This window comes from Chiloscyllium plagiosum, unplaced genomic scaffold (genome assembly GCF_037043375.1).
Source record: "Chiloscyllium plagiosum isolate Xiang-an unplaced genomic scaffold, Cpla_swu_hap1 HiC_scaffold_14, whole genome shotgun sequence".
In the NCBI taxonomy this organism is placed as follows: domain Eukaryota; kingdom Metazoa; phylum Chordata; class Chondrichthyes; order Orectolobiformes; family Hemiscylliidae; genus Chiloscyllium; species Chiloscyllium plagiosum.
Window position 1 is genome coordinate 43,768,091 of NW_028270152.1, and position 26,477 is coordinate 43,794,567.

Genomic DNA, 26,477 nt, shown 5'->3' on the forward strand with positions numbered 1-26,477 from the left:
GATCCACCCTCTGTATGAAAAAAATGGCCTTAAAATCGGTTGATCTGAACTTTCAACTTGTAATTGCTCCAGGGCAATTATTTGTAGAAACATTGACCAATTTTCCTTTGCTTGTAATAGGTCCTGTTGTCAGCTGCTGTAGCACAGTCGTAGTATCTCTACATCTGGGCCAGAGGGTCGAGGTTGTTAATAACTTGTGCCTTCCAATGTAGCATGATAATTATGATAACATGTTGATGTATGAATTAGACTATTCTATATGAAGGGCTTTTGCCCGAAACATCAATTTTCCTGCTCCTCGGATGCTGCATGACCTGCTGTGCTTTTCCAGCACCACACTCTCTAGTTCTGTGATTACTCATGTTAACTAAAATGAATTCAAGATATAAATAATTGTAAAATGGCTAAACTCTATGGTCCATTACCAACAGGCAGAGGATGAATCTGTGTACTGGCCAAGCCGTGAAGAATCCATGAATTGTGAAGCCTTTACTGTAACTCTTATTAGCAAAGATATACTGTGCCTCTCTAATGAAGAGCAAGTTATCATCCATGATTTCATCCTGGAGGCAACCCAGGTAGGCAAAATGTTCTGAGTTCACATAATTTTGGCTGAAGTGATTTTTAAAAATACTTTTGTACGTTTTGAAATTGGAAAATCTCCATTCGTATTCTCTTCCCTCATTGTGGATATACATCTTGCCTAGTAATTTAATTACAGAATAGCATTAAAAGGTAAGTCAAATACATCTCTCAGATTCTGATTGAGTGTCTGAAAGTCAGTCTGATTATAGAGCAGTGAATGATGCCTTAGAATAGGATGCCTGTCTGGGTTAGAAATTATTCAAATAATTACAAATATACAAATTAGGAGCAGGGGTACACCTTTCAGTCCCTGAGCTGCTCCACCATTCAATAACATGGGCAACCCTAATTTTTAAATGGTGACCCTTAATTATAAATTCTTCCATAAGAGGAAACAGTCCCACCCTATCCACCTATCAATATCCCTCATGATCCTATATGTTTCAAACAATTTGCTTTTAAATTCCAGAGGATATAAGCAAAGCCTGTCCAGTCTTTCCCCATTAGACAACTTTCCCCATTCCATGTGTTAGTCTGGTAAATCTTCTCTGAACTGATATTGATACCAACTGAACAATGTGTTAGACAGATCAATGCAGCACACCACTTATTACATCTTGCCAACCTGAAAAAGACCCATTTATGCCTATTCTCTGCTTCTGTTAACCAACCAATCTTATATTTGTGCCAATATGCCATTGCCTCAATAACAAGCTTTTACTTTCAGCAATAACTTTTGATGTGGCACCTTATCAATTGCATTCTGAAATCTAACAGCAATACATCCACCTGTTCCTGCTTATCCAAACAGGTTACCTCCCCAAAGAACTGCAAAAACATATTGACTCTGATTACCTTAAATTTACCCAAGTACCCTTCTATAAATTCTTCATTAACAGCTTCTAACATTTTCCTTATTACACATGTTAACCTAATGGGTCTATAGTTTCCTGCTTGTTGTCTACCTTTTTGAATAAAACATACATGTTCATTATGTTCTAGTCTAATGGGACTGTACCACATCAAGGGACTTTTAGAAAATGAAAACAAAATCATTAACTATCTGACTCGCCACTTATTTTATGACTGTCGGATGAAGTCCATTAGGACCCAGGCACTTGTCAGCCTCCAGCTCCAACAATTTACTTGGGTATCACTTCTCTGATGATTGTGCATTTCCTGAGATCCTCTCTCCCTTCCATTTCTTGATTCATCTCTGCTTCTAGGATGTTACTTGTGTCCTCTGTCGTAAAGATCATTGCAAAGTACACTTTCAATTCATCTGCCAGATACTCACAAAATAATTGGCTTTGTTTCCTTTAACAAAAAGACTCCATTCCTGAGGGTGAAGACATTTAGGAGAGGCAAAAATAACAGACCACATATTTCCCTTCCTCCCTGATATCTCTTAATCACTTAATTCTTGAACTCTAATGTAAGTTGCATCCAAGTGTCTATAATACTCACCGATTTAGTGCGAGTTAGCATTTAAAACAAAAGGTGTCTCTGACTCATCTAATGAGGATCCCATTTTAGTTGATCTTTAATTAAGGTGCTCTTTCACTGGAAACCTTTTTAAAACCAGCTTAAGGTAGACACCTACAAATTTAGACTAAGGATTTCAGTTTTATGCCAACTACAAATTAAACTAGATTTATACAAAATAACAGTTTAGACTGTCTTACCTAACAACTGCACACATTCAATCCCGTGTCCTAGTTCAATAAATGCTTCTAAGCACACCTTGAGTTAATTACTTGAAGTACACATTTTAATTTAAAAATCTAAATTTATATGTGGTAAGCCAGCCAGAACTATTATTATTTGAATGCTAACAATATTTTCTTCAATTTATTTTTAATCCCTACTTTTAGTCAGTAGAAAACTTTGATATAAAAAGCTTTTAAAAATATCTGCATTTTCAAAAATAAAGGAAAAAATGATCATGTTGTCTTACCAATAAAGCAATTTAGCTTTCAGATATAATGTGCTGGATTTTACAGGGCACTATGGTCCCTGTGCCCTCACAATGTATCAAACAATCTGGGAGGGGAGCCAGCCTTGATGTCATTGGCTGCTACACAGCAATTTCATGCTGGGAATAACATTAACTGCTTTGAGAGAGATCTCGGCTCCTCTCTTGGTAGGAAGTCCACCTCAGATGATTAGCAGCTCTGGTCCAGCAGTATCATTTAGACACTGGCCACAGCTCAATCTGCAGACAGCTCACAATTTGAGGAACCTGGTTAGGTCGGGGTTCTCAGACAGGTGGGAAGTCAGATTCAAATGGCCCAAGTGGGAGGGTTACAAATGACCTCAGGAAGTGCCCCCAGTGGGCTCAGATATCCTCCATAGTAGCTCATGAAGCCTATGCTGCTGGGTCTTCCTGAATGGCATAAGCCTACCCTTCAATAGGTAAAATGCCAATAACAACAGGATAAAACCATTAGCTGCCAATAAGTGGCCACTTAAGACCCACAATTGGCCCAAAGTAGGCTGACCACTCAATATCTGTAAGAGTGGAGACAGCCTGAGAGCAAGCAGGAAGTGGTTGTAAGGTGACTAATTGGATTTTAAACCTCCTACTACCTTTAACTGGCTGGTAGGGTACTTCAAAATTCATCCATACATGCTTTAATAGATAATCAGGTGACACTCACAGGGGACCAAAATCTCTTTATTATCTTGAACTTGTGTTTACAATACAGTGACTATGACCAGTGTTGGAGGGAGGCCACAGTTTATACTTGCAATATTGAGCACCATCTGGTAAAACCAAATAGAAAACAAACAGGCAGCACTGTGATGGGGACAGTGTAAGAGTGCATGTGTTTGTAAAGATAATACATTCATGAATACATTATTTTGGAGTAGAAGAGATGTGCACTGTTTTAGCACAGCAGCCTTGCTCGACGATGGAGTGGGATGTGTCACACATCATGTGTTTGCAAACGAAACATAAAAAAGTGTCTATGAAATACTTGCCTCTCAGTACAGTTTGTAATCATGAAATCCTTTGCTCTTCTGGAGGAAAACCTCAGTGACATGGAATTATGGAACAAATTCAAGTCAAAAATATGCTATGAATAATCTTTTGGGACTATAGGAAATAAATCATTTTGTCAAGCAAATTTTGACATACTTTCTGGCGATGAATGGAATAGAAAATATAGAAGAGTAGTTTGCAAAAACTCTAAAGGTATAATGTTTTTCTTTCAGGATGATTATGTGCTGGAGGTACGTCACTTTCAGTGTCCAAAATGGCCAAATCCAGATGCTCCTCTCAGCAGCACCTTTGAACTTATAAATGTACTAAAAGAAGAAGCCTCAACCAGAGATGGACCAACCATAGTTCATGATGAGTATGCACTTTTGACTTCCTGTTTCACTTTATTTTCCCAATGATAGAGATATACAAGATGATCAGAGGATTAGATAGGGTAGACAGTGAAAGTCTTTTTCCTAGGATGATGGCGTCAGCGTATACAAGGGGGCATAGCTACAAATTGAGGGGTGATAGATTTAAGACAGATGTCAGAGACAGGTTCTTTATGCAGAGAGTGGTAAGGGCATGGAATGCCCTACCTGCTAATGTAGTCAACTCAGCCACATTAGGGAGATTTAAACAATCCTTAGATAAGCACATGGATGATTTTGGGATAGCGTAGGGGAACGAGCTGAGAATAGTTCACAGGTCAGCGCAACATCGAGGGCCAAAGGGCCTGTTCTATGCTGTATTGTTCTATGTTCTATGCTATTTTGACCTGCAATAACAATATGAATGGACTATGATCAAAGCTGAACTGTGCTCTTGTTTTAACTCCCTTTCAGGATAAAAGGAAATATATTTACCCCGTGACCTGTAATTCTGGCAAAGCATTTTACTGAATAATTGTAATTTTGTGTACAAATTATTACTAGTTGCCTACCAATAATATGCATGTTTTTGTTTCCAATCAACAAACAGATATTATCCTTAATAGAGAGTTAAATGGTTTCCAGTTGAGAAGAAAGCATTTATTGGTCAGAAATAAATTAAGAATAATTCCAAAGATTGCTGTTGACTGTAGAAATCATGATGGTTTTCCATATCTGAACTGTATGTTGAATCTATCTAGTACCTAATTCTTGTCCTGAAACTTCATGATGGAGCTCCTGATCTTTCATAGTAACTTGAGAATGAAAGCAGTTGGAACACCAACTGCTGGTGGGCGGCACGGTGGCACAGTGGTTAGCACTGCTGCCTCACAGCGCCTGAGACCCGGGTTCAATTCCCGCCTCAGGCGACTGGCTGTGTGGAGTTTGCACGTTCTCCCCGTGTCTGTGTGGGTTTCCTCCGTGTGCTCCGGTTTCCTCCCACAGTCCAAAGATGTGCAGGGCCAGGTGAGTTGGCCATACTAAATTGCCCGTAGTGTTAGGTATGGGGTAAATGTAGGGATATGGGTGGGTTTCGCTTCGGCGGGTTGGAGTGGATTTGTTGGGCCGAAGGGCCTGTTTCCACACTGTAATCTAATCTAATCTAAACCAGAGGAACAGCTGAATTTTCTGTTAACATCCATTTCACCGTACGAGTTACATCAATAGCACTGGGACAATCTCCATAGAATTTCAAGGCATAAATGGTTATAACCAGATTTAGGTTGACTTTCTTTTCCTCTCCTGTGTGAAAGAAACCATGAAACAATTGTTTGACTTTGGCTCCATTGATGGTCTCCAAATAGCTGTGGACAAGATCTCACACTGGGACTTGAATACTTAAATTACACTGACTCTTATATGTAACTCTAAAGAAGTACTGTGTTATCTCATATGCTATTTTTGAACAGCCAGACACAGTCGTGCCCTGATATGCCTTGCTCAACATTTTTCTCTCATCAACTAACTGACTGACTAATTGATCTTCAGACCTCTTTTGCTGAAATTTTGCTGTCACATAAAGGCTCACATGTTTGCGTTCAAACACTTTAAAAGTATTTAATTGAGTAAACTCTTTGGAGAGGTGTCAATGATGCAAAGCACTCCATGTGCACTTTTTCATAAGAGGAAACTTCCCTTCTCACACACCCCCAGCATCTGATATTAATGACTTCCACTCTCAAAACTGTTTCAGTCAGCAAGCTAAGATCTTCTATGTCATGAATAGCACAGCAGTGATACTTGGTTTACTAAAGGATGGGAAACTGATGGACTAATTTACATAGAACATAGAACAGTACAGCACAGAACAGGCCCTTCAGCCCACGATGTTGTACCGACCACTGATCCTTATGTATGCACCCTCAAATTTCTGTGACCATATGCATGTCCAGTAATCTCTTAAATGTCCCCAATGATCTTGCTTCCACAACTGCTGCTGGCAAGGCATTCCATGCTCTCACAACTCTCTGTGTAAAGAACCCGCCTCTGACATCCCCTCTATACTTTCCTCCAACCAGCTTAAAACTATGACCCCTCGTGTTAGTCATTTCTGCCCTGGGAAATAGTCTCTGGCTATCGACTCTATCTATGCCTCTCATTATCTTGTATACCTCAATTAGGTCCCCTCTCTTCCTCCTTTTCTCCAATGAAAAAAGTCCGAGCTCAGTCAACCTCTCTTCATAAGATAAGTCCTCCAGTCCAGGCAGCATCCTGGTAAACCTCCTCTGAACCCTCTCCAAAGCATCCACATCTTTCCTATAATAGGGCGACCAGAACTGGACACAGTATTCCAAGTGCGGTCTAACCAAAGTTTTATAGAGCTGCAACAAGCTCTCACGACTCTTAAACTCAATCCCCCTGTTAATGAAAGCCAAAACACCATATGCTTTCTTAACAACCCTGTCCACTTGGGTGGCCATTTTAAAGGATCTATGTACCTGCACACCAAGATCCCTCTGTTCCTCCACACTGCCAAGAATCCTATCCTTATTCCTGTACTCAGCTTTCAAATTTAACCTTCCAAAATGCATCACCTTGCATTTATCCAGGTTGAACTCCATCTGACACCTCTCAGCCCACCTCTGGATCCTGCCAATGTCCTGCTGCAGCCTACAACAGCCCTCTATACTGTCAACGACACCTCCAACCTTTGTGTCGTCTGCAAACTTGCTGACCCATCCTTCAATCCCCTCATCCAAGTCATTAATAAAAATTACAAACATTAGAGGCCCAAGGACAGAGCCCTGTGGAACACCACTCACCACAGACTTCCAGGCAGCATATTTTCCTTCTACTACCACTCACTGTCTTCTTTTGGCCAGCCAATTCTGTATCCAGACAGCTAAGTTCCCCTGTATCCCATTCCTCCTGACCTTCTGAATGAGTCTTCTGAGTTTAGTTTTCTTCTCATTCTGCTCTTGAATCTACTGTTATTGGTGTTGACTGACAAGGCATGTACTGATGGATCTGTTTCTGGCCTGTTCTACACGAGATACAGTGCTCCACACATGAATCTGACTAATTTTTGATATAAGACTTAATAAAAGTTTTGAGTATTTTGAAGTTACTATAAGCAATTATGCTCAAAGCTATAGGATATGTTACTTTGCCAACATTCTGGTTAGGATCTACAGAGCCAAATATTAGTTTGAAAGTATTTTGTGCAATGAAGTAAAATGTCAAGTGGAACAAGCATCTTGCTTTCCACCTTTTGGAATTCCTTAGTGAAATAACTGCACAGAGGACAGTCTCCCGTCACCAAGCCACCCTTAATTAAATGTGGAAAGTTCTTGACACTGGTCCAGCTCCCTCAGAGCCAAATCTCAGAAATGTCTGACACTCCTCTTTATAACTGTCAGCCAGGGTTCCCTAATTGGACCAGATTAACTGCTCCAGTCAGGGAACTCATATTCTATGAGGTCCACCTGGCTGATCACGTTACAATCACTACACTTAGAAATATCTCAAGTTATACATACCACCCTATACGGATGTGGAGAATGTCCTAGATGTGATTTACACCACCACAAACAGTCTAGAGATAAAATTCTCTGAGGCCCTATTCATTCTGACTGGTGACTTCAACCAAACCACCCTCAAGAGGGTGCTGCCAAAGTACTGCCAACACATCTCCTGCCCCACCAGAGGACTGAACATCCTGGATCACTGTTACACAGCTGTCAAAGAACCTACTGCTCCATCCCCACCCTGGCAAATCAGATCACAGCAATGTGTTCCTCCTCCCAGCTTACAAGCAAAAGCTGAAACAGGAGAACCCTTTACAAAAGGAAGTACAATGCTGGTCTGAGGCTGTGAAAGACCATCTCCAGCACTGCTTGGAATTGGTGGACTGGATTGTATTCAAGTACTCAGCGGAAAACGTAGACAAATACTCTACCACTGTCACAGACTTCATTAGCAAATGTGTGGAGGATAGCATACCAAAGAAGTCAATCTGAGTGTTCTCCACCCGTTGGATCATCCTGGAAATCCACTTCCTACTGAAGGCCAGATGTGCAGCATTCAAGCCAAATGACCCAGATGAATACAAGAAATCTAGACATGATCTCCACAAAGCCGTCAGAAATGCCAAGAGGCAGTACCGGACCAGGTTAAAGGCCCACACCAACCAAGCAGACTCCTGCTGCCTGTGGCAAGGCCTAAACAACTTTACAGAATATAAAATGAAGCAAAACAAGATAGCAGAGAAAGACACATCCCTCCCTGATACGCTCAATGATTCCTATGCTCAGTATAAGCAGAATGCCAGCGGCGCAGTGACGTCTTCCCCGACAGTCCTGGACACATCTGTTCACTCAGACACCGCTGCAGATGTTAAATTGGTCTTTCTGAGAGTCAACCCAAGGAAAATGATGGGCCTGGATGGTATCCCCGGTCAAGCACTGGGATCCTGTGTGGACCAGCTGGCAGAGATAATCACCGACATCTTCATGTCCTACAAGCCATAGTCCCTACCTGCTTTACACCATCATCCTGTACCTAAGAAAGCATGTGCCTTAATGACAACTGCTCAGTGGCTCTGACCTCAATAATATTGAAGTGCTTCAAGGGGCTTGTCATAGCCCACATCAACTCCAGTCTCCCAGCCGGCCTTGACCCCCTACAATTTGCCTACTTGTGTAGCAGGTCCACGGTGGATGCCATATCCCTAGCCCTGCGTTCATCCCTGAACATCTGGACAACAAAGACACCTACATTAGACTCCTGCTCATTGACTACAGCTCTGCATCCAGCACCATTATTCCCTCCAGGTTGATCTCAAAGCTGCGTGACCTTGGTCTCAGCTCCGCCCTCTGCAACTGGATCCTCAGTTATCTGACCCACAGACCGCAATCAGACCGCAACCCTTCACAATAACCCTCAACACTGGAGCCTCACAACAGCTCTCAGCGTCCTACTGTACTCCCTAACAACACCACCATGGTAGGGAGATATCTAACAATGACGAGTCAAAATACAGAGTGAAATAGAGGGTCTGGTGACATGGTGCATTGAGAACAACCTCTCTCTCAACATTGGCAAAACCAAAGAACTGATCATTGACCCATCTACATCAACGGAACTGAGGTCAGAAGGGTGGAGAGCGTCATGTTCCTCAGATTGATGATAACTGACAACGAGTCCTGGTCTACCCATGTAGTTTCGACAGTCAAGAAGGCACAATAATGCCTCCTCTTCCTCAAGAGGCTCAGGAAATGTTCATAAGGACCCTCACCTTCTATAGATACACAACTGAAAGCATACTGTCCGGATGCATAACAGCCTGGTATGGCAACTGCTCTGCCCAGGATCATAGGAAATTACAGTCCAGGCCACCACAGGAGCAACCGTCCATCAATGCACTCCATTTACATGGCTCACTATCACAGAAAGGCTGCCAACATCATCAAAGACCCTTCTCACCCCAGTAATGATCTCCGAAAACCTCTTCCATCAGCAGAAGGTACAGAAGCCTGAACAGATGCACTCGTAGGTCAAGGACAGCTTCTTCCCAACTAATAGACTCTCTCGTCTCAAATAATGCTGATCTTGCTAACGTTGATCTCTCTTGTACTCCCTGTGAAATGTTAACTTTATACCTCCATCTAAATCTTTTGTTCTGTACATCCTTGCTTACTATGATCTGCCTGTACTGCTCATAAACAAAGCTTTTCACTACTTCGGTACAAGTAATAATAAACAAATAAATACATCAATAAATCAATATGCTGCCTTCGTTTAATTCTGTCTGAGACTGTTGTTGTAAAAGGAAGATTTATTAGCAGCTGATGGCAAAGAAGTTACCTTTGGATGAAGAAATGCTAATGAAGACTAAACACAAGATTAGTTTGTGTGTTTAATTAGTTTCTAGGTTACATAAGATTATTAAGCTACTATTTTGGAAAAGTTTAAATCTCTTCTATCTATTCATGTTGATTCAAGGTGATCCAGGGCTTATAAAAATGACATCTTAGCAAATATTTGAGTGAGAATGCAGGAAAAAGAAATTGCATTCAGTCATGTGAAGAGAAACCTTAGGTGAACACTTCATCTCATACTGTGTTCTGTAGGTTTGGAGGGGTCTCTGCTGGGCTATTCTGTGGCCTTACTACTCTGTCACAGCAATTGGAGTGTGAATCTGCTGTGGATGTCTATCAGGTTGCAAAGATGATAAACCTGATGCGGCCAGGCGTTTTCACCGATGTGGTAAGTACAGATTCTGAAAGTTAAGAGTCTACCATATAAAATTGGTATCATAACCTTTAATAAGACGTCGGATGCTGCAATAATGATGTCCAAAGCTTGACCAATGAGAAAGGTAAATTCTGATGCGGTATGTCCTTCTAACATAGCACATTATTTCTGAGTTTTGTAACATGAATGCATATAGGTAAGAATATGCCATAGTTCTTTTGTTTTTTTTATTTTTTGATAAGTTGTAAATGGCATCATTGAGAGTTGACTATTTCTATTTTAAATTGCATGACATTGCAATGGTTATAGTTCTAAAGATTTGACACAATTATTAGCAATGTTGAAGTAGTAAAATGCATAAATAGTTAACACAGGATTTTCCTATTCTAATGCTTTGTTTCTGTCTTTCCACAGGAGCAGTATCAGTTTCTATATAAAGCAATGCTCAGCTTAATCAGCACAAAAGAGAATGGAAATGGACCCTCGTCATTTGATAAAAATGGTACCATTATTATCACCGAAGAATCAGATCCAGCAGAAAGCATGGAATCTCTTGTGTAATCTGAAGATTTTCAGAAATGGAACTTCATTTGAGAAAAAAAACTTCTGAGGACTGAATGAATTTCTGAGGCCTTTATTTTGTCAGGTTCCAATTTTAATGATGACCTGGCTATACATTTTACAGTGATGAGAGTTTTTGATGTTAATTTTAACCATTCTGAGTCCATTATTATCCTGCTGAGCATTTGAATCTCTTATTTTCACAAGATGAAAACACAATTTGTTCTAGTTTGCACTATCTAATCAGTGTTACTGCCTATTAAAAACTTAATACAAAATTTGTAATTTCCCAGAAATTCATGAAAAACTTTTGTCTGTAATCCTCAATAACTTGAGCTTCATAGGAAGGCAGAATCTGTGTCCGGAGACAGCTTAAAGGTAATTGTGCAAACAAAAACATTCTACATTTTAGTCGTTCATCAGCTCAGATTGTTTTTGTACAGATTGCAATGTATTATTGAACTCACTTTTAAGTAAACATAATTTGAACCTGGCAAATCCTGTAAAATTTCAGAGATGTAACCTCCTACATTCCAGTGATCAGACTACAGACAGTCAAAAACATTCTTACCACAAAATACTTTAGTGCAGGTCAGGTGTATGGGTACAGCTAATAATTTATCATTTTCTTGACACTTTATATATTTGTGCTGCTTCAGGCTGTAACTGAAATGTGTGGGGAAAATGCTCATTTTTCATGTGGTAGAAAATATATAAATATCTTAGTAAGGGCAACAGTCATCCTGCTTGCAAGAATGTGGAATGTGATTAACGGTTTTTGCAGGATTAAAATGAACACACAGCAGACACAGGTCCTAATAGTGGAAAGAGAAGTGTGCACCAGTATTGCTTGCACATAGGCAGCCAATGGTCACAGAATTTAATGTTCTTTATAAAGAACAGGCGACAGCCATTTGGGGTGCAAGTGATTGCTTGGAGTGACCTAACCCACTGTCAGGCGATGGAAATGCAGCTCTGCCTGGCTGTAAAAGGGACTCTGCAGGCAGAGCTTGCAGTTCAGCAGGGAAAAAAAAATTACAAATTTGGAAGGACACTGTCTGAAGCCAAGCTCTTCATTCCATTTTGCTTCTATCTTCTATCCCCATCTTATATCCCAGTCATTTACACACTCATTATTCTATACCATTTTCCAGTAGCACCCATCACTGCCACCCACATCACCCCAATTTTTCTATTGCTGTTTCTGGCACTTCAGGAATGAGAGCATAAACCGGTCCCCCTTAAAACAGTTTCCTTACTGTTTATAAACAACTGTTCATCTGTGATCTGAATGTACAACTTCATCTGATGCACACCAACTTTAACCAGTGCAGATGGCACAAGTTTCCATTCACCCCTGACTAAATCTTGGACTTAATTTGGGCACGTCTTGATTTAATGGCATGCAAATGTAAGTAAAAGGTACCTGCCACTAGACACCATGAGTTCCTACCTGCCACTGAAACACTGCCAACTTAATCTCTTAACCCATCATTCGAAATACAAGATTTTGACTCCTGCCTGCTTAAGCCATCCCTCCTGCCATGATTTCCAATCCTGGTGGCTCCATTATGTCCAGTCCTCGGATTCAATTTTATTTTTTGCAGGAGGTATAAAGAAAAGCAGAATGGTGCACATTTTTGCACAGAGTGTTGTGTAAGTGTAAAATGAGGATGCATTTGATGGCAATGTTAGACTATTGATAAATATTGCGTGAGCTACACAAATAATGTTGCATTTTTGCCATGTTAATAATCAGTCTTTTGGAAAGATTCCATGATTTGAAACATTTTTTAAATAACCGTGGAGAAGAATTTATTAACTTACCAAAGATATAAAGTAGTTCTCAGCAGAAGGTAGGAGTGTTTCTTTTCAAACAAAAAGGTTTTAATTCTCTTATTATTTCTAAACTGCCTCTTTAGTCCAGGGTCAAACTTTTAATTTAGAAATTTAACAAGTGACTCAATACGATGAATGTTAATGTTATCAAGGTGCCAGTTCATATTTCATTTATGAAAAGATGATTCTACATATTGAATAAACCATTCATATAGACATTCGTACCTTAATTACAATTTAAAATTGTATGCTTTTTCTTCTTAAAAGGTTGGCCATATTTGTACACAAATGTGTGATATTCAGTTAATTGTCTGCGGATGAGGCTATGTTCTCAGTGGGAAGAGCATAGCAGTGCTGGACTGAAAGTGCTGTCAGGCTTCTCTCTGCTGTGACATCTTTAAAAAAATACTGCTACCTGGAAGTGAAAACAAAAGTTTCAAAATTTTTGTTAAAAAAAGAGATATTTTCACAAAGTGGGAGACATTTTCTATACTAGGTAAACATTTGATGAGGCAAACATGAATCAGACTTTTAGGAAACTAAAAAGCTTGAGCTGTTTTCAGGAAAAAACTTTAAAAAAGAAAAAAAACATTTTCTCAACAAAGGGGAGATTTTTGAATTTTTTAAAAAACCTCATGTTTCTCCAACATTTGGGGTAGTCGTGTTCAAAAAAATTTTGTTTCAACATTTTAGACAAAAATAAAAATAGTTCAAGTATCACGTCTTGAAAACCATAACCTTTATTCATTCTTTAGGGTAGCAGATACAAACAAACTGTAAATATTTTGTTGCTTAAACAGGCATTCTATGGGGACTTTGTATCTACAGTATATAATCACAGAATTTTATATTTTCATAAAAAGCTAATTTTTTTCTAGTCTCAACTCCTTCATAGTTTTGTGGTGGCTAAGTGGAAAACTGTATTTGCATTGAGGTAGTACCATGAATACTGTGTCATCACATTTCAAAGGCATTGAACCTATATTACTTCTTGGGGGCAGTGGTTGTCGAAGTTGCAGGTATTTTCAACAATATTGTCGGTGTGTGCAATAGGAATAGATCTAGGCAGTTGCTGAATAAGTTCGTCTCATGATCCATTTGAAAATGTGGTGTTCTGTAACTTGAAAAAAATCTGCTTTGTTCTGTTGGAAACTATATTAAATTGTTCTATTATAGTGTTATTTAATATGTAAATTGTATTGCTACACATGAAATAAAGTATGGGTTTTGATGGACCTATAGATGCTGCTGCTGTGATTTTGCTAGAGATATTTATTTTGGTGATTAAAGCCAATATATTTTGTCTACAGTATATTTTAGATTATCTGAAGTCAGCCAGCATTTCCAGGATTGAAATTCCTCCAGCCACTAACTTTACTGAAAATGTTTGCAAAAAACACTCAATCATTAAAGAAAAGCAGAAGATGATGGAAGCTCTCAGCAGCATCAGGTCAATAATTTAGCATCAGAAACAGAAATTAGGAGCAGGAATAGGCATTCAGCCCTTTGAGCCTACGCTGCCATTCAGTATGGTCATGGCTGATCATCCAACTTAATATCTTGTTGCCGGTTTCTCCCCATACCCTTAGATCCCTTTAACCCTAAGAGCTATGTCTAACCCATTCTTGAAAAGCACTTTTAATGGCAGAGACTTCTGCAAGCTCACCGCTCTCTAGATGAAGAAGTTTCTCCTCACCTGAGTCCTTGTTTCCTTAATCTGACTTGTTTCCTTAATCTGTAGCCCCGATTCTGGACTTTACAATCATCAGAACATTTCTCCTGCATTTGCCCTGTCTACTTTTATTGGAGCTTTATGAACATCTGTGTGATTCCCCTATCATCCTTCTGACCTCTAGTAAATATAATCCTAATTGGTCCAGTCTCTCTTTATTCATCAACGCTGCCATCCCATGGTCTGGTCAATCTCCCTCTATAGCCAGAATATCCTTCCTCAGATAAGGAGACAACTTCTCCTTATCACAACACAATACTCCAGGCATGGTCTTGCCAAGGTCCTGGTATAATTGCAGCAAGATATCTCTGCTCCTGTACTCAAATCCTCTCGCTATGAAGGACAACATACCATTTATCTTCTTCATTGCCTGCTGCAGCTGCTTGCTTACTTTCAGTGACTACTCTAAATAAACACTCAGGTCTTATTGCACCTTCCCTTTTCCCCCACCTATTGCCATTCAGATAATAACCTACCCTTCTGTTGTTGCTGCCAAAGTGAATAACCTCACATTTATCCACATTATACTTCATCTGCTATGTATTTGCCCATGAATTCAACTTGTCAAAGCCATGCTGAAGCATCTCTGCATCCTTCTCACCGTTCACCCTTCCATCCAGCTTTGAGTTATCTGCAAGTTTGGAGGTACAGGGCCAACCCGGTATCCACTGAATCGTTCTCCACAGTTTCAGTTACCTGTGGTTTACCATGGCCAGAACATATTATAGGGAACGTTCCGGAACCAGGGATCAGGACGCTGCCAGGAAGGTACGTTTCCTATTTAATTGAACGGGTTCGCTCCTATCCATGGTTTTGGACTTCCACAGTAGGTCCTGGAACGTATACCCCACCAGTACGGTGGGAGGGAGATTACTGTATTACATTTAGTTCCCTCAGCTACATCATGAATATATATTGTGAATACTGAGTGTCATGATTTGGAGGTGCCGGTGTTGGACTGGGGCGTACAAAGTTAAAAATCACACAACACCAGGTTAGAGTCCAAAAGGTTTATTTGGAAGCACTAGCTTTCAGAGCACTGCTCCTTCATCAGATGGTTGTGGAGTATAAGATTGTAAGGCACAGAATTTATGGCAAACGTTTAGAGTGTGATGTAACTGAAATTATATATTGAAAAAGACCTTGATTTTTTGATAGTGGGTGGGTTATCCTGACCTTGCTGCATGCAAACATGATTTGCTTCAGTATCTGTGGAATTGTAAATCGTACATTCACCAATGAATATTCCAACTCTGACCTTTTGATGGAGGATTCTTGCATCTAAGATGTTTTCCTAAGAAACTTCTGCAGCAATATCCTACCACTGAGGATTTCCAATAAGTACATCTGTTTTCCTTTACCAGATATGACTGTCAAGAGTTTTCTCCAATTCCCAATTATTTCAGTTACTTTCGGACTCTTGATCAATAAGCAAAAATGGCATACCTGAAATACCAGAAGTTTACTGTATTATTGCAATCTCCACAATATCTGAGTAGTCAGTTGGTCATGAGTAAGAAGGCTCTCTGCCAGTAAGGTTTATTTAAGGCAAAGTTGCATTATTAATTAACTGATTTATATTGTAAATAAAGTATAACATTGATGTGTATATCCCGTGCGTTGCATTTCTATTACTTAGAGTGTGTTTTTACATTGTTTATATAGACCTCTTGATCATCCAGAATATTTGATCAACCAACACACTCCTGGTCCCATAGGGGCCAGTTAATAAAAAGTTTGCTGTATATTCAATGATTCAGCTTCCACAGCTTTCCTGGGTTACAGATTGTTGAACTTTCATGCTCTCTAGCAGAAGAATTTTTTCTCCTCTTTTTTAATAGGCAAACCCTCATTTATTCTATAAGGGAGGGCACTTCAAGCTCCAGTGAAGTGAGGACCTTCAATGGGCAACACCATTGCGCACAGACCCATATAAAGGAAATGTACCTAAGGACACAGATATCCTGGCAACACTTTATGCATTGGCCTGGGTGTGTAATGCACCTTCTTTTTTTGAGTTTCCAAGTAAGATTTATTAAAATATAGAGATGTCATTTGTTACCAATAGTGTTTTATATAACTGATTTAGCCAGTATAATTTGAAGTGAAACAATTAAAATGAGAGAAATTAATTGGTATTGGCTCATTTAGTTTGAGATTGATGGGAGAATCATTTCATGAATGGAAAGTCTATATTCCTATCACTTCACTCTTGTGTAGATGCAGCCGCACTGAGAAGTCTCCAGCATGTGGATGAAGTTGAAGCCAAGCCACAAGAGGTTTCAAAGAATGACCAACTTGCTGCCCCTCTCATACTGCAGACTCCAGAAAACTTTCAACTTGTCACCTTCAAGAGAATTGAGAACATCAATTGAATCCTCCAAATTGGCTTGCAACAGTAATGACTTCTTCAGTACAAGAGGCTTGCTCAAATCATTCCAGACCATTCTATTGCAAATCAACACTCAATCCCACTAAGACCTGTGATGCAATTTCAATGTCTGTGCACTAGGAGAGATTGTATATATTTGCTGGAATTGCTGCACCTGCAATATACCCATTGTAAACACATGGTGCAGCAACTGCTGACTTCACACCTTGGTCCATGGAACATCATGTACAAATAAGGATGGCCGGCTTCATTTGTCTGACAACTGTAACTGGGTGATATAGAGGCTTGAAGAACAGATTATGTTGAACAGTACAAATATATTTACAAACCTGAGCAATTGTGATCAATGATGTGTGATTATGAGTGTGCCCTCAAAATGTTTTGCTCTTTCTTTCCCTCCCACAACATCTCAGTGCAATCCCAGCTCTGCAGCTGGGGTGAAAGGGGTCTGTCCTACAATGGACCCCATTAACCTTGGAGTTCTGGTCAGATCACCTCAGGTCCAGAGGGCCCAAACATCTTAAATTTGTCCTGCACCCACCTTGGCCTAGACTCTCATAACACACAGGGTGGAAGGCAAAGTGAAAATGTAAGACCCAGTCACCTGTGAAGTACCCTGAGAGGAGTTTTATAGGGCTTATATGTGGTTCAGTTCTGCTGGTACCTGCAAAATACAAAAAGCAGAAGGCATCGTGACCAAGTGTTAGGAGTTGTGTTGGGTAAAATTAACACAGTGGGCTTAACGTGAGAGTTGCTGGTGGGACCTCTTTAGGCACCTTTTTTGGACCTGTTACGGTTCTCCCCAGCCAGTACCATGATTCTTAATTCATAGGATTTGAGGAGATGATGTCGAGCAGCCCTCGGCCCTGTTATGGACTGCTTTCCGCTTAAGGAGAGAAAGGGAGGGACTGAGTGAGATGAAAGTGGGTGTCATAGCTATTAGTGCTGGGGTGGGATGAAAGTGGGTGTCATAGCTGTTAATGTTGGTCGAGGTGGTGGAAAGTTGGTGAGTTGTTCTAAATGAATGAGTAGGCAGCATCGAGGTCATTCAGGTTTGATAGTATTTGAGAAACAGGGCGGTTAAGACTGAGAGAGAGAGGATATTACATGCAATAATGAGAGTGGGAGAGCATGGGCCTTGGTGGGACATGGTGTACACTGAGTTGAAAAGTGTAGCACAGATCAGGCAGAATCCAAGGAGCAGGAGAGTAGACGGTTTGGACATAAGCGCTTCATCAGGAATGTGGAGGAGAAAAGGGGCAAAGAGAGGATGGGGCTGGGTTAAGATAGGTGGAAAGGTGATAGGTGGATGCAGGTGGGAGGTAATTGTGATAGGCTATTGGGAAGAGTGGAGCAGATAGGTGAGAAGGAAGATGGACAGGTAGGACAGGTAAAGAGAGCGGTGCTGAGTTGAAGGGTTGGATCTGGGATGAAATGGGGAAAGGGGAGATTTGGTTGATGTTGATGCCATGTGGTTGGAGTTCCCGAGGTGCAAGATGAGGTGTTCTTCCTCCATTTGACCGCTAGGTTTGATTTGGTGGTAGAGAAGACCCAGGACTTGTATGTCCATGAAGGAGTTAGAGGGGAAGTTGAAATGGTTGGCCACAAGACGGTGGTGTTGTTTGATGCGTGTGTCCCAGAAATGTTCCCTGAACTGCTCTGTGCATTGGCGTCCTATCTCCTCAATGTAGAGGAGACCACATCGAGAGCAATGGACATGGTGGGTGGATGCGCATGAAAATCTCTGTTGGACTGAAATGATCCTTTAGAGAGGGAGTGAGGGGGCAGTGTGGGCTCAAGTTTTATGCCTTGTACGGCAGCAAAGTAAGGTGCTGGTAGTGGATGGTACACCAGCAGAGATAGTAAGTGTAAGATAATGGAGAGAAGATGGTAGCACTTACATTGGTGGAGTGGAGAAGGTCATTGACCTTCCTGCATTATTGAGTATTTTGTTCGACAGTGGATATGGCACTAATTTGAATGGCAACCTCTGATCAGGCCAGCAGGATCTGATAGTGTCCTCTGTCAGTCTTGGGGGACAAGGATGGATCTCCTCTATACTACCCTGTCCATCAGGATCTTGAGGTCTCCATGGGTAAATGACAGCACCAGTTTCCCCTTATCGGCCATCACCTCTAGGGGTGTGTATCACTGTGCAGACCTTCGGAATGCCAGTGACTTTCTGTGTACACAACAGATGTTTAAGGATGGAACAGGTGCCAGGTATGCTGGGGTATCCCAGGAAACCAACACAGTAATGAGTACTTCCATCTAGTGTTCTTCCTTCTTGTGACAACAGGAGAAGAAGGCAAACAACAACTCAGGGAGGGCCAAGACTGATAGAGAGTTTTGTGTCTTCAGATATTAACTTCCACTTAGGAAGAGGCCTTGGAAATGACAGGTTCCAGGACAGCTGCATGATTGCTGATTATGAGACAGGAGTACCAATTGAAAAGGGTGAAAGATAAATACAAAGACATGAAACTGCATCAAGCACATACAAGGCATAATGACCATGTGTCCACCACTGAACATATAGTTTGATAACTGGGATAGATGGAGTTTGAAAATAGGAAACCCTTAATCTTTTCAAGTGTATGTTCTCTCATGCAGGTAGTCATGAAATGGAAGGACCTGGAGATCAAGAGACCAGGAAACAACCAGCAAAATTGACAATGATAGAGGAAGTTTCTGCACCTGTACAGGAGCCTCGCAGGACTTCGGCCCTCCAGATTTAAGTTAGCCAGGGGATGACTGCCAAGGTTATGCTGAGTTGTAGTCAGCAGCCTGCTTCCACTTCATTTGCAGGCACAGGAGTAGCAGAATATGAAGATCACAGATGATGCAATATGTGACTAAAGCCTTGTTTCTATTGTGCAGGTCAATATATCTTTCATTCATGTCCTCAGACTACTTTGCCAATATGATTTGTCCAAATCTAAATAAAGATTAAAGTTGTTACAATTGTTGAAGTACCTTTCTTATAATCCCTCATTTTTTCTTAATTTGTGCAGTTATGATCGCAGCTGTTGGTGTTTCACATGGTCTATTTTCCCCAACAGTAATTTATCTTTTAAATAATAATACTTATGTATTGGTTCTGATTCAAACATTTTGCAGCCCAAATTCGTTTCACTTTGTCTAAATCTCTGTATCTCTTAAATTTCAACAATTGGCATATTCCTCACAGAACAGAACGTCCCAAATTAAGGATATATCTCCTGAATCCATCATTTCACCACTTTATGTTTCTTTTAGAATATATCTCAATCAAGGACTTTCATGAAACTTTTAGCTACTCCTCCTCAAGTCTTATTTTTGGCTTGGAGTTTATTTTTGCTCAATTATGCCGCTATATATTACCTAAGGGGGTTTTCTGCATTAAAACTGCAATACAGTTGCAAGTTGGTATATGATATTTTTTATGTGGTAATTCAATGTTTGGTCCCAGATCCAAAACACCAAGGTCATAGTTACATTAAATTATTTTGTGCCTCTGGCACCTTATTTGTCTTGACATCTTATCTCAGTAACAATAGAAATTATTTAGTATTGACATTGCTTTTGGCATAAGAGTTGAAATATTAATGACTTTCAAGTTAGATGTGCTTTTCTAACTTTCTCAGTTGTTGGTACACGAATGTTTCCAACTGGATTACAGCTGTCACTGGAAATTCAATATTTCCATATCATTGCAATTCCTTGTTGCATTATAAATTGTTCCTACAAGACAGAAAGTATTAGCAAATATATCTTTCAATGAAAGCTGAGAAAAAGTGAAGCATTTTTACAGTTTAACACCAGGTACATTATTCTACATAATAAGTTACAATAAACTGCTTGTGACTTTATATATGTAGATAGTACAGCTGCCTACTGTACATAAATCAGTGATCAGTCCTTCTAAAGGTAGAGGGAGGAGGTCTGATGAATGATAATCCACGATGTACCTGGAATTCAATTATTATACTACATCTTTATAGTGGCTTCTACCAGTTTTGCCTTGTAACTTTGTATGCACAACTGAAAGAATATTGCATATATTTTTCTCCTTTGTGTTTCATGTTCTCTTGGCTAATTGAATTGTTAAAAGGCAGCTGTACATCTAGACAAGCATTATCAGTCTGGAGCTGCCCTGAACAGTTCCTGACACTTGCCCTGATGTTGTAGACAATGGATACCTTGTGGGCATAGATCTGGGGGTCCTGTTAGATGGCAGGATATCCTGTTCCTCCAGGACCGGCAGTGGACCCCAAAAGACCAGACAATGCCAGCTGGAGACCTGACACCTGAATAAGCACAGTCTCTGGATGAATGTACAACAATGTAGAAAGAAGATCAGTGATCTCTTCCACTCCATTAACTTACATGCCACTTTGTCACACTTTATCTTCACTACTGTACCCACCTCCCACCAAGGCTCATACTCTACCACAGTCACTATTACTTATAATGTCTACCTTTAATCACTGTTCACTAACCTACCACTGATATCTTCATTCTGCATGCCCTCTGCATTGCCTACTCGCTTTCCTGGAACACCTTCCCCACTGGCACCAAAGATAGAAGCTGTGCTATCCACTTTCATCTCCATGATTACCTTCTCTCTCATTCCAGGAGGAAAAAAGCTCACAATAAGGCAGAAAGTTAAGGCGGGTGATGGACTACCTGACATTTTGCCCTCAACTCTTCTGCAGAAAAGATTCTAAGTCTGACTGCCCTGAGAATTTGATTGGTCCTTTCCAAGCCCCTAGACTGGTGTTAGACATTTCCTTTGACTTACTGTTTTGGGACTCACTGACCAAAGGCTATCTCCCTTGACTTAATTGAGGGTTATTGACAATCATGACAAACTCCCTAGCCTTTGGTTAGTGGGTCCCATTAACAGTAAATCAAAGGCAACCTCTGATACCAGTCCAGGGGCCTAGACATGTCCAGTCATATTCTCAGGACAGAATTGTGTTGCTGGAAAAGCGCAGCAGGTCAGGCAGCATCCAAGGAGCAGGAGAATCGACGTTTTGGGCATAAGCCCTTCTTCCTGAAACGTCGATTCTCCTGCTCCTTGGATGCTGCCTGACCTGCTGCGCTTTTCCAGCAACACATTTTTCAATTCTGATCTCCAGCATCTGCAGTCCTCACTTTCTCCCATATTCTCAGGACAGTCAGACTCTGTTTCGTATTAAAGCTAAATGGTAAAGCAATACAGTAGTGCTATGAGCCAAGTGTCACTGGCTGAGGAACAAAATGCAAAAAGGAAAAACAAGACATTAAAGTGCAGAAGTGTCCTGTAAATAGATGGTACTGTGCCATAAGGGTACTTAGAGGCTGGCACATGTCAAATACCAATATCCATGGATATAGTGTGCATGTGGTCAGTGCTCAAGGAGATCCCTGAGATGGAGTGCCCTGAGATTTTGGTGCCTGCTTTCCAACACAGAGGTACTTTGAAGTAAATGGTGAGCTGAAGTTGTTGGGGACCATGCCAAAATTTCTCAGTATCTGATCTGCTCTCACAGGGTTATGGGATGACAATCTGCATATTAATGAGGTAAAATGTACAGTTAACAAGGTGTTAACAAGCAATAATTTCACTTGATAAGAAATTTGATACTGCCAATCAGGAATCTTACCACAATACCCAGAATTTAATAAAAAGATGGAGTTGTTCCTGACATCAAGGAAGACCTCACTGGACTTCTCGCACGATTCTGCCACATTTCTTACTATTGCCCTTGTCATTCAGGCCCCGTTTGGATTCTAACTTGATGTTGAGAAAACCTGTTGCGACTGTATAGGATGGGCTGAAGGGCTAACATTGATGATGATGTTCAACAGCTGCCTGAACTTGAATGAGTCCTGGGAACATTCCTGTATGTGTCACACACGGCATAATCAAATTTGCTTTTCTGTCCTATTTTCTGTACTGGCTGTTTGTTACACTTGTTATGACGTTTCAAAATGTCCGCATTTTATACCTCCCCAATATCAGATTGTCTAATTGGTTCAATGTTGGCAAAACAACAAATTCAGAGCTGAAAATGTGTTGCTGGAAAAGTGCAGCAGGTCAGGCAGCATCCAAGGAACAGGAGAATTGACGTTTCGGGCATAAGCCCTTCTTCAGGAATGAAGAAGTGCTTATGCCCGAAATGTCGATTCTCCTGTTCCTTGGATGCTGCCTGACCTGCTGCGCTTTTCCAGCAACACATTTTCAGCTCTGATCTCCAGCATCTACAGCCCTCACTTTCTCTAAAACAACAAATTCAAACTTGTTTGGGTTTTAGTGTCCTTAGGTATAATTTAAACTGATCGGTTAAATTTGAATTGTTGTCAAAACAGCAACCAAACCTCAGGTATACATTTCATTGACAAATGATTTTCCACTACACTCCGAGACTGCCATCTAGTCATATATACAGGCACTTGTAATCTCCCAGTTCAGAACAGGATTCTCTCTCTCTTAAAAGGCACAGTACATGCCTTCAACTTTAGATTAGATTAGGTTCCCTACAGTGTGGAAACAGGCCCTTTGGCCCAACAAGTCCACACCAACCCTCCAAAGAGTAACCCACCCAGACCCCTATATTTACCCCTGACCAAGACACCTAACACTATGGGCAATTTAGCACAGCCAATACACCTGACCTACATATCTTTGAATTGTGGGAGGAAACCGGAGCACCCGGAGGAAACCCATGCAGACACGGGTAGTATGTGCAAACTCCACCAATTAAGTGAATGTAATTTTAATGTATCTTACTGGAACACCGTATTGTTACTGAGTTGGAGGGATATAGTAAGCAGTTAAGAGAAAGGGGAGATTAGAGATGTAAATAGTTGTTGTTTAATGTTCACTTTTAGAGCTTAAAAAAATTGATATTATCCCTTTAAATAGTGGAATTTGGGAGTTCTCTGTCACTCATATTTTAACAGATTTTGAGGCGAGGTGAGCTTTTCTGGGTGTTTGGTTTAATTAACAGAGGGGTTCACCACTGTGTTCTAAAAGTTTGGGACTAGGGTCCAAGATTTAGACAGGTTTAGACAGATCCAGTCAGAGATTTGTACAGATTTGAACTAATTTGGGGTACAAAGGATCCCAGCAGATTTAAACACTTGCCAGTTAGTGTCCTAGATCTTTAAATAAAACTTGGATGAAAAACTTTGTTTAATTTCAGTTACTTGTGATTGGTTAAATTAAAAATGAGGGAGATAGCTCTTAACATTGCTAAAGAAGTTCTGAGTTTGAAGATGCTTCCCAAATTTTCCAAGAAAGTTTAGAAAGACAGAGGAAGGACATACTTTTAGAATTAGCGAATAGGTTAGAATTCAGTTTTACCAAGGACAAAAGTAAAGCTGGAATTGTAATGAGGTTGGTCAAACACTTACGTGTATCAGAGAAACAAACAGTAGGGTTAGAAAAATGTAAATTGCAATTGAGGCAAATGGAGTTAGAAAATAACGAAAGGGAAAGTAGAGCCATGTTAGAGGAAAAAGAAAGGGAGAGAAGGTTCTTAGCTCAGCAAAGAGAGAGAGAAGAATGAGAAAGAGAGAGAGAATTTGAACATCAGACATTGTGAATGCGTCAGGAAAATCAAGTTAATAGGATGAAGATGAAGGGAGAAGGTAGTGATGTATACAAATATGTTAAAATATTGCCACACTTTGATGAGAACGATGTCAAAGTCTTCTTTATTTAATTTGAAAAATTGGTGAGGCAGATGGAGTGGCCAGAGAACTTGTGGGTAATACTAGTTCAAACTAAACTGGTAGGCAGAGCTAGTGAGGTATTTGCAGCACTGTCAGATGAGGGGTCAAGAGGTTAGTAACTATAGGCCGGTGAGTCTCACTTCTGTTGTGGGCAAAGTCTTAGAGAGAATTGTAAGGGATAGGATTTATGCACATCTGGATAGGAATAATGTGATCAAGGATAGTCAGCATGGTTTTGTGAAGGGCAGGTCGTGCCTCACAAACCTTATTGAATTCTTTGAAAAGGTGACGAAGGAGGTTGATGAGGGGAAAGCGGTAGATGTGGTATATATGGATTTTAGTAAGGCGTTTGATAAGGTTCCCCATGGTAGGCTACTGCAGAAAATACGGAGATATGGCATTGAGGGTGAGTTGGAGGTTTGGATTAGGAACTGGCTGGATGGAAGAAGACAGAGGGTAGTAGTTTATGGCAGAGTTTCTTCATGGAGTGCCGTCACTAGCGGTGTTCCGCAAGGATCTGTTTTGGGACCATTGCTGTTTGTCATTTTTATAAATGACCTGGAAGAGGGGTTAGAAGGTTGGGTGAGCAAGTTTGCGGATGATACGAAAGTCGGAGGAGTTGTTGACAGTGAGGAAGGATGTGGCAGGTTACAGCAGGATATAGAGAAGCTGCAGAGCTGGGCAGAAAGGTGGCAAATGGAATTCAATGTAGCTAAATGTGAGGTGATTCACTTTGGGAAGAATAACAAAAAGATGGGGTACTGGGCTAATGGTCGGATACTTGGTAGTGTGGATGAGCAGAGGGATCTTGGTGTCCATGTACACAGATCTCTGAAAGTTGCCACCCAGGTAAATAGTGCGGTGAGGAAGGCATATGGCGTACTGGCTTTTATTGGTAGAGGAATTGAGTTCCGGAGTCCTGAGGTCATGATGCAGTTGTATAAGACTCTGGTGCGGCCGCATCTGGAATATTGTGTGCAGTTTTGGTCGCCATACTATAGGAAGGATGTGGAGGCACTGGAACGGGTGCAGAGGAGGTTTACCAGGATGTTGCCTGGTATGGAAGGAAGATCGTATGAGGAAAGACTGAGACACTTGGGGCTGTTTTCATTAGAGAAAAGAAGGTTTAGGGGTGACTTGATTGAGGTGTACAAGATGATTAGGGGGTTAGATAGGGTTGACAGTGTGAACCTTTTCCCGCGTATGGAGTCGGGTATTACAAGGGGGCATAGCTTTAAATTAAGGGGGGGTAGATATAGGACTGAAGTTAAGGGTAGGTTCTTCACTCAGCGAGTCGTAAGTTCATGGAATGCCCTGCCAGTAGCAGTGGTGGACTCTCCCTCTTTATGGGCATTTAAGCGGGCATTGGATAGGTATATGGAGGATAGTGGGTTAGTATAGGTTAGGTGGGCTTGGATCGGCGCAACATCGAGGGCCAAAGGGCCTGTACTGCGCTGTATTCTTCTATGTTCGATGTTCTATGTTCTATGTTATGCAGATGTCAATAAGGCTATTTTGAATGCCTGTGAATTGGTACCAGAAGGATATAGATACCACTTCAGAAACATAAAGAAGGAACCAGGTCAGACTTGCATTGAATTCAAAAAAATTTAACATAATAATTTTGATAGGTGGGTGCGGGCCTTAAAAATAGATAAGACCTATGAGGCTCTAAGAAAGATTCTTCTGCTGGAGGAGTTCAAAAACTCATTTCCAGAAATTATAAAAATTCATGTGGATGAACAAAAAGTTCAAGAAGTGAGAAGAGCAGCAGAGATAGTAGATGAACATGCATTGGTGCATAAAGTGAAATTTTGCTTCTGGCAGGAATTGTTCCTGTGAGGGATAGAAAATGAGAGCAGGGGAGACCCTACAGCACAAAACAAAGAGGAGAGCACACTGGTAATAGTTTACCATAAGTGGAAAAAGAAGCCCAAGGGAGTTAAAAAGGTGAAAGTTCTCAGGTGTTTTCACTATAACAGAGTGGGACACACAAACCTACAGTGCTAAGGGTTTAAGAAGGGCACTGGGAAAAGGTGTTTTCACTGCCAG

General features: G+C 40.7%; 1 protein-coding gene across 3 annotated transcripts in view; it reads left to right on the forward strand.

Moving 5' to 3' along the window:
* Positions 1 to 13,832, forward strand: part of ca16b (carbonic anhydrase XVI b) — a 720,903-nt gene extending 707,071 nt beyond the window's left edge. For all 3 annotated transcript variants that reach the window (XM_087994366.1, XM_087994367.1, XM_087994368.1), the window contains 4 exons: positions 432 to 578; positions 3,805 to 3,947; positions 10,074 to 10,209; positions 10,612 to 13,832. In XM_087994366.1, coding sequence (XP_087850492.1) covers positions 432 to 578; positions 3,805 to 3,947; positions 10,074 to 10,209; positions 10,612 to 10,758 — 573 coding nt within the window. In that variant the 3' untranslated portion in view covers positions 10,759 to 13,832. The remainder of the gene's footprint in view (positions 1 to 431; positions 579 to 3,804; positions 3,948 to 10,073; positions 10,210 to 10,611) is intronic.
* Positions 13,833 to 26,477: the final 12,645 nt, after the last annotated feature.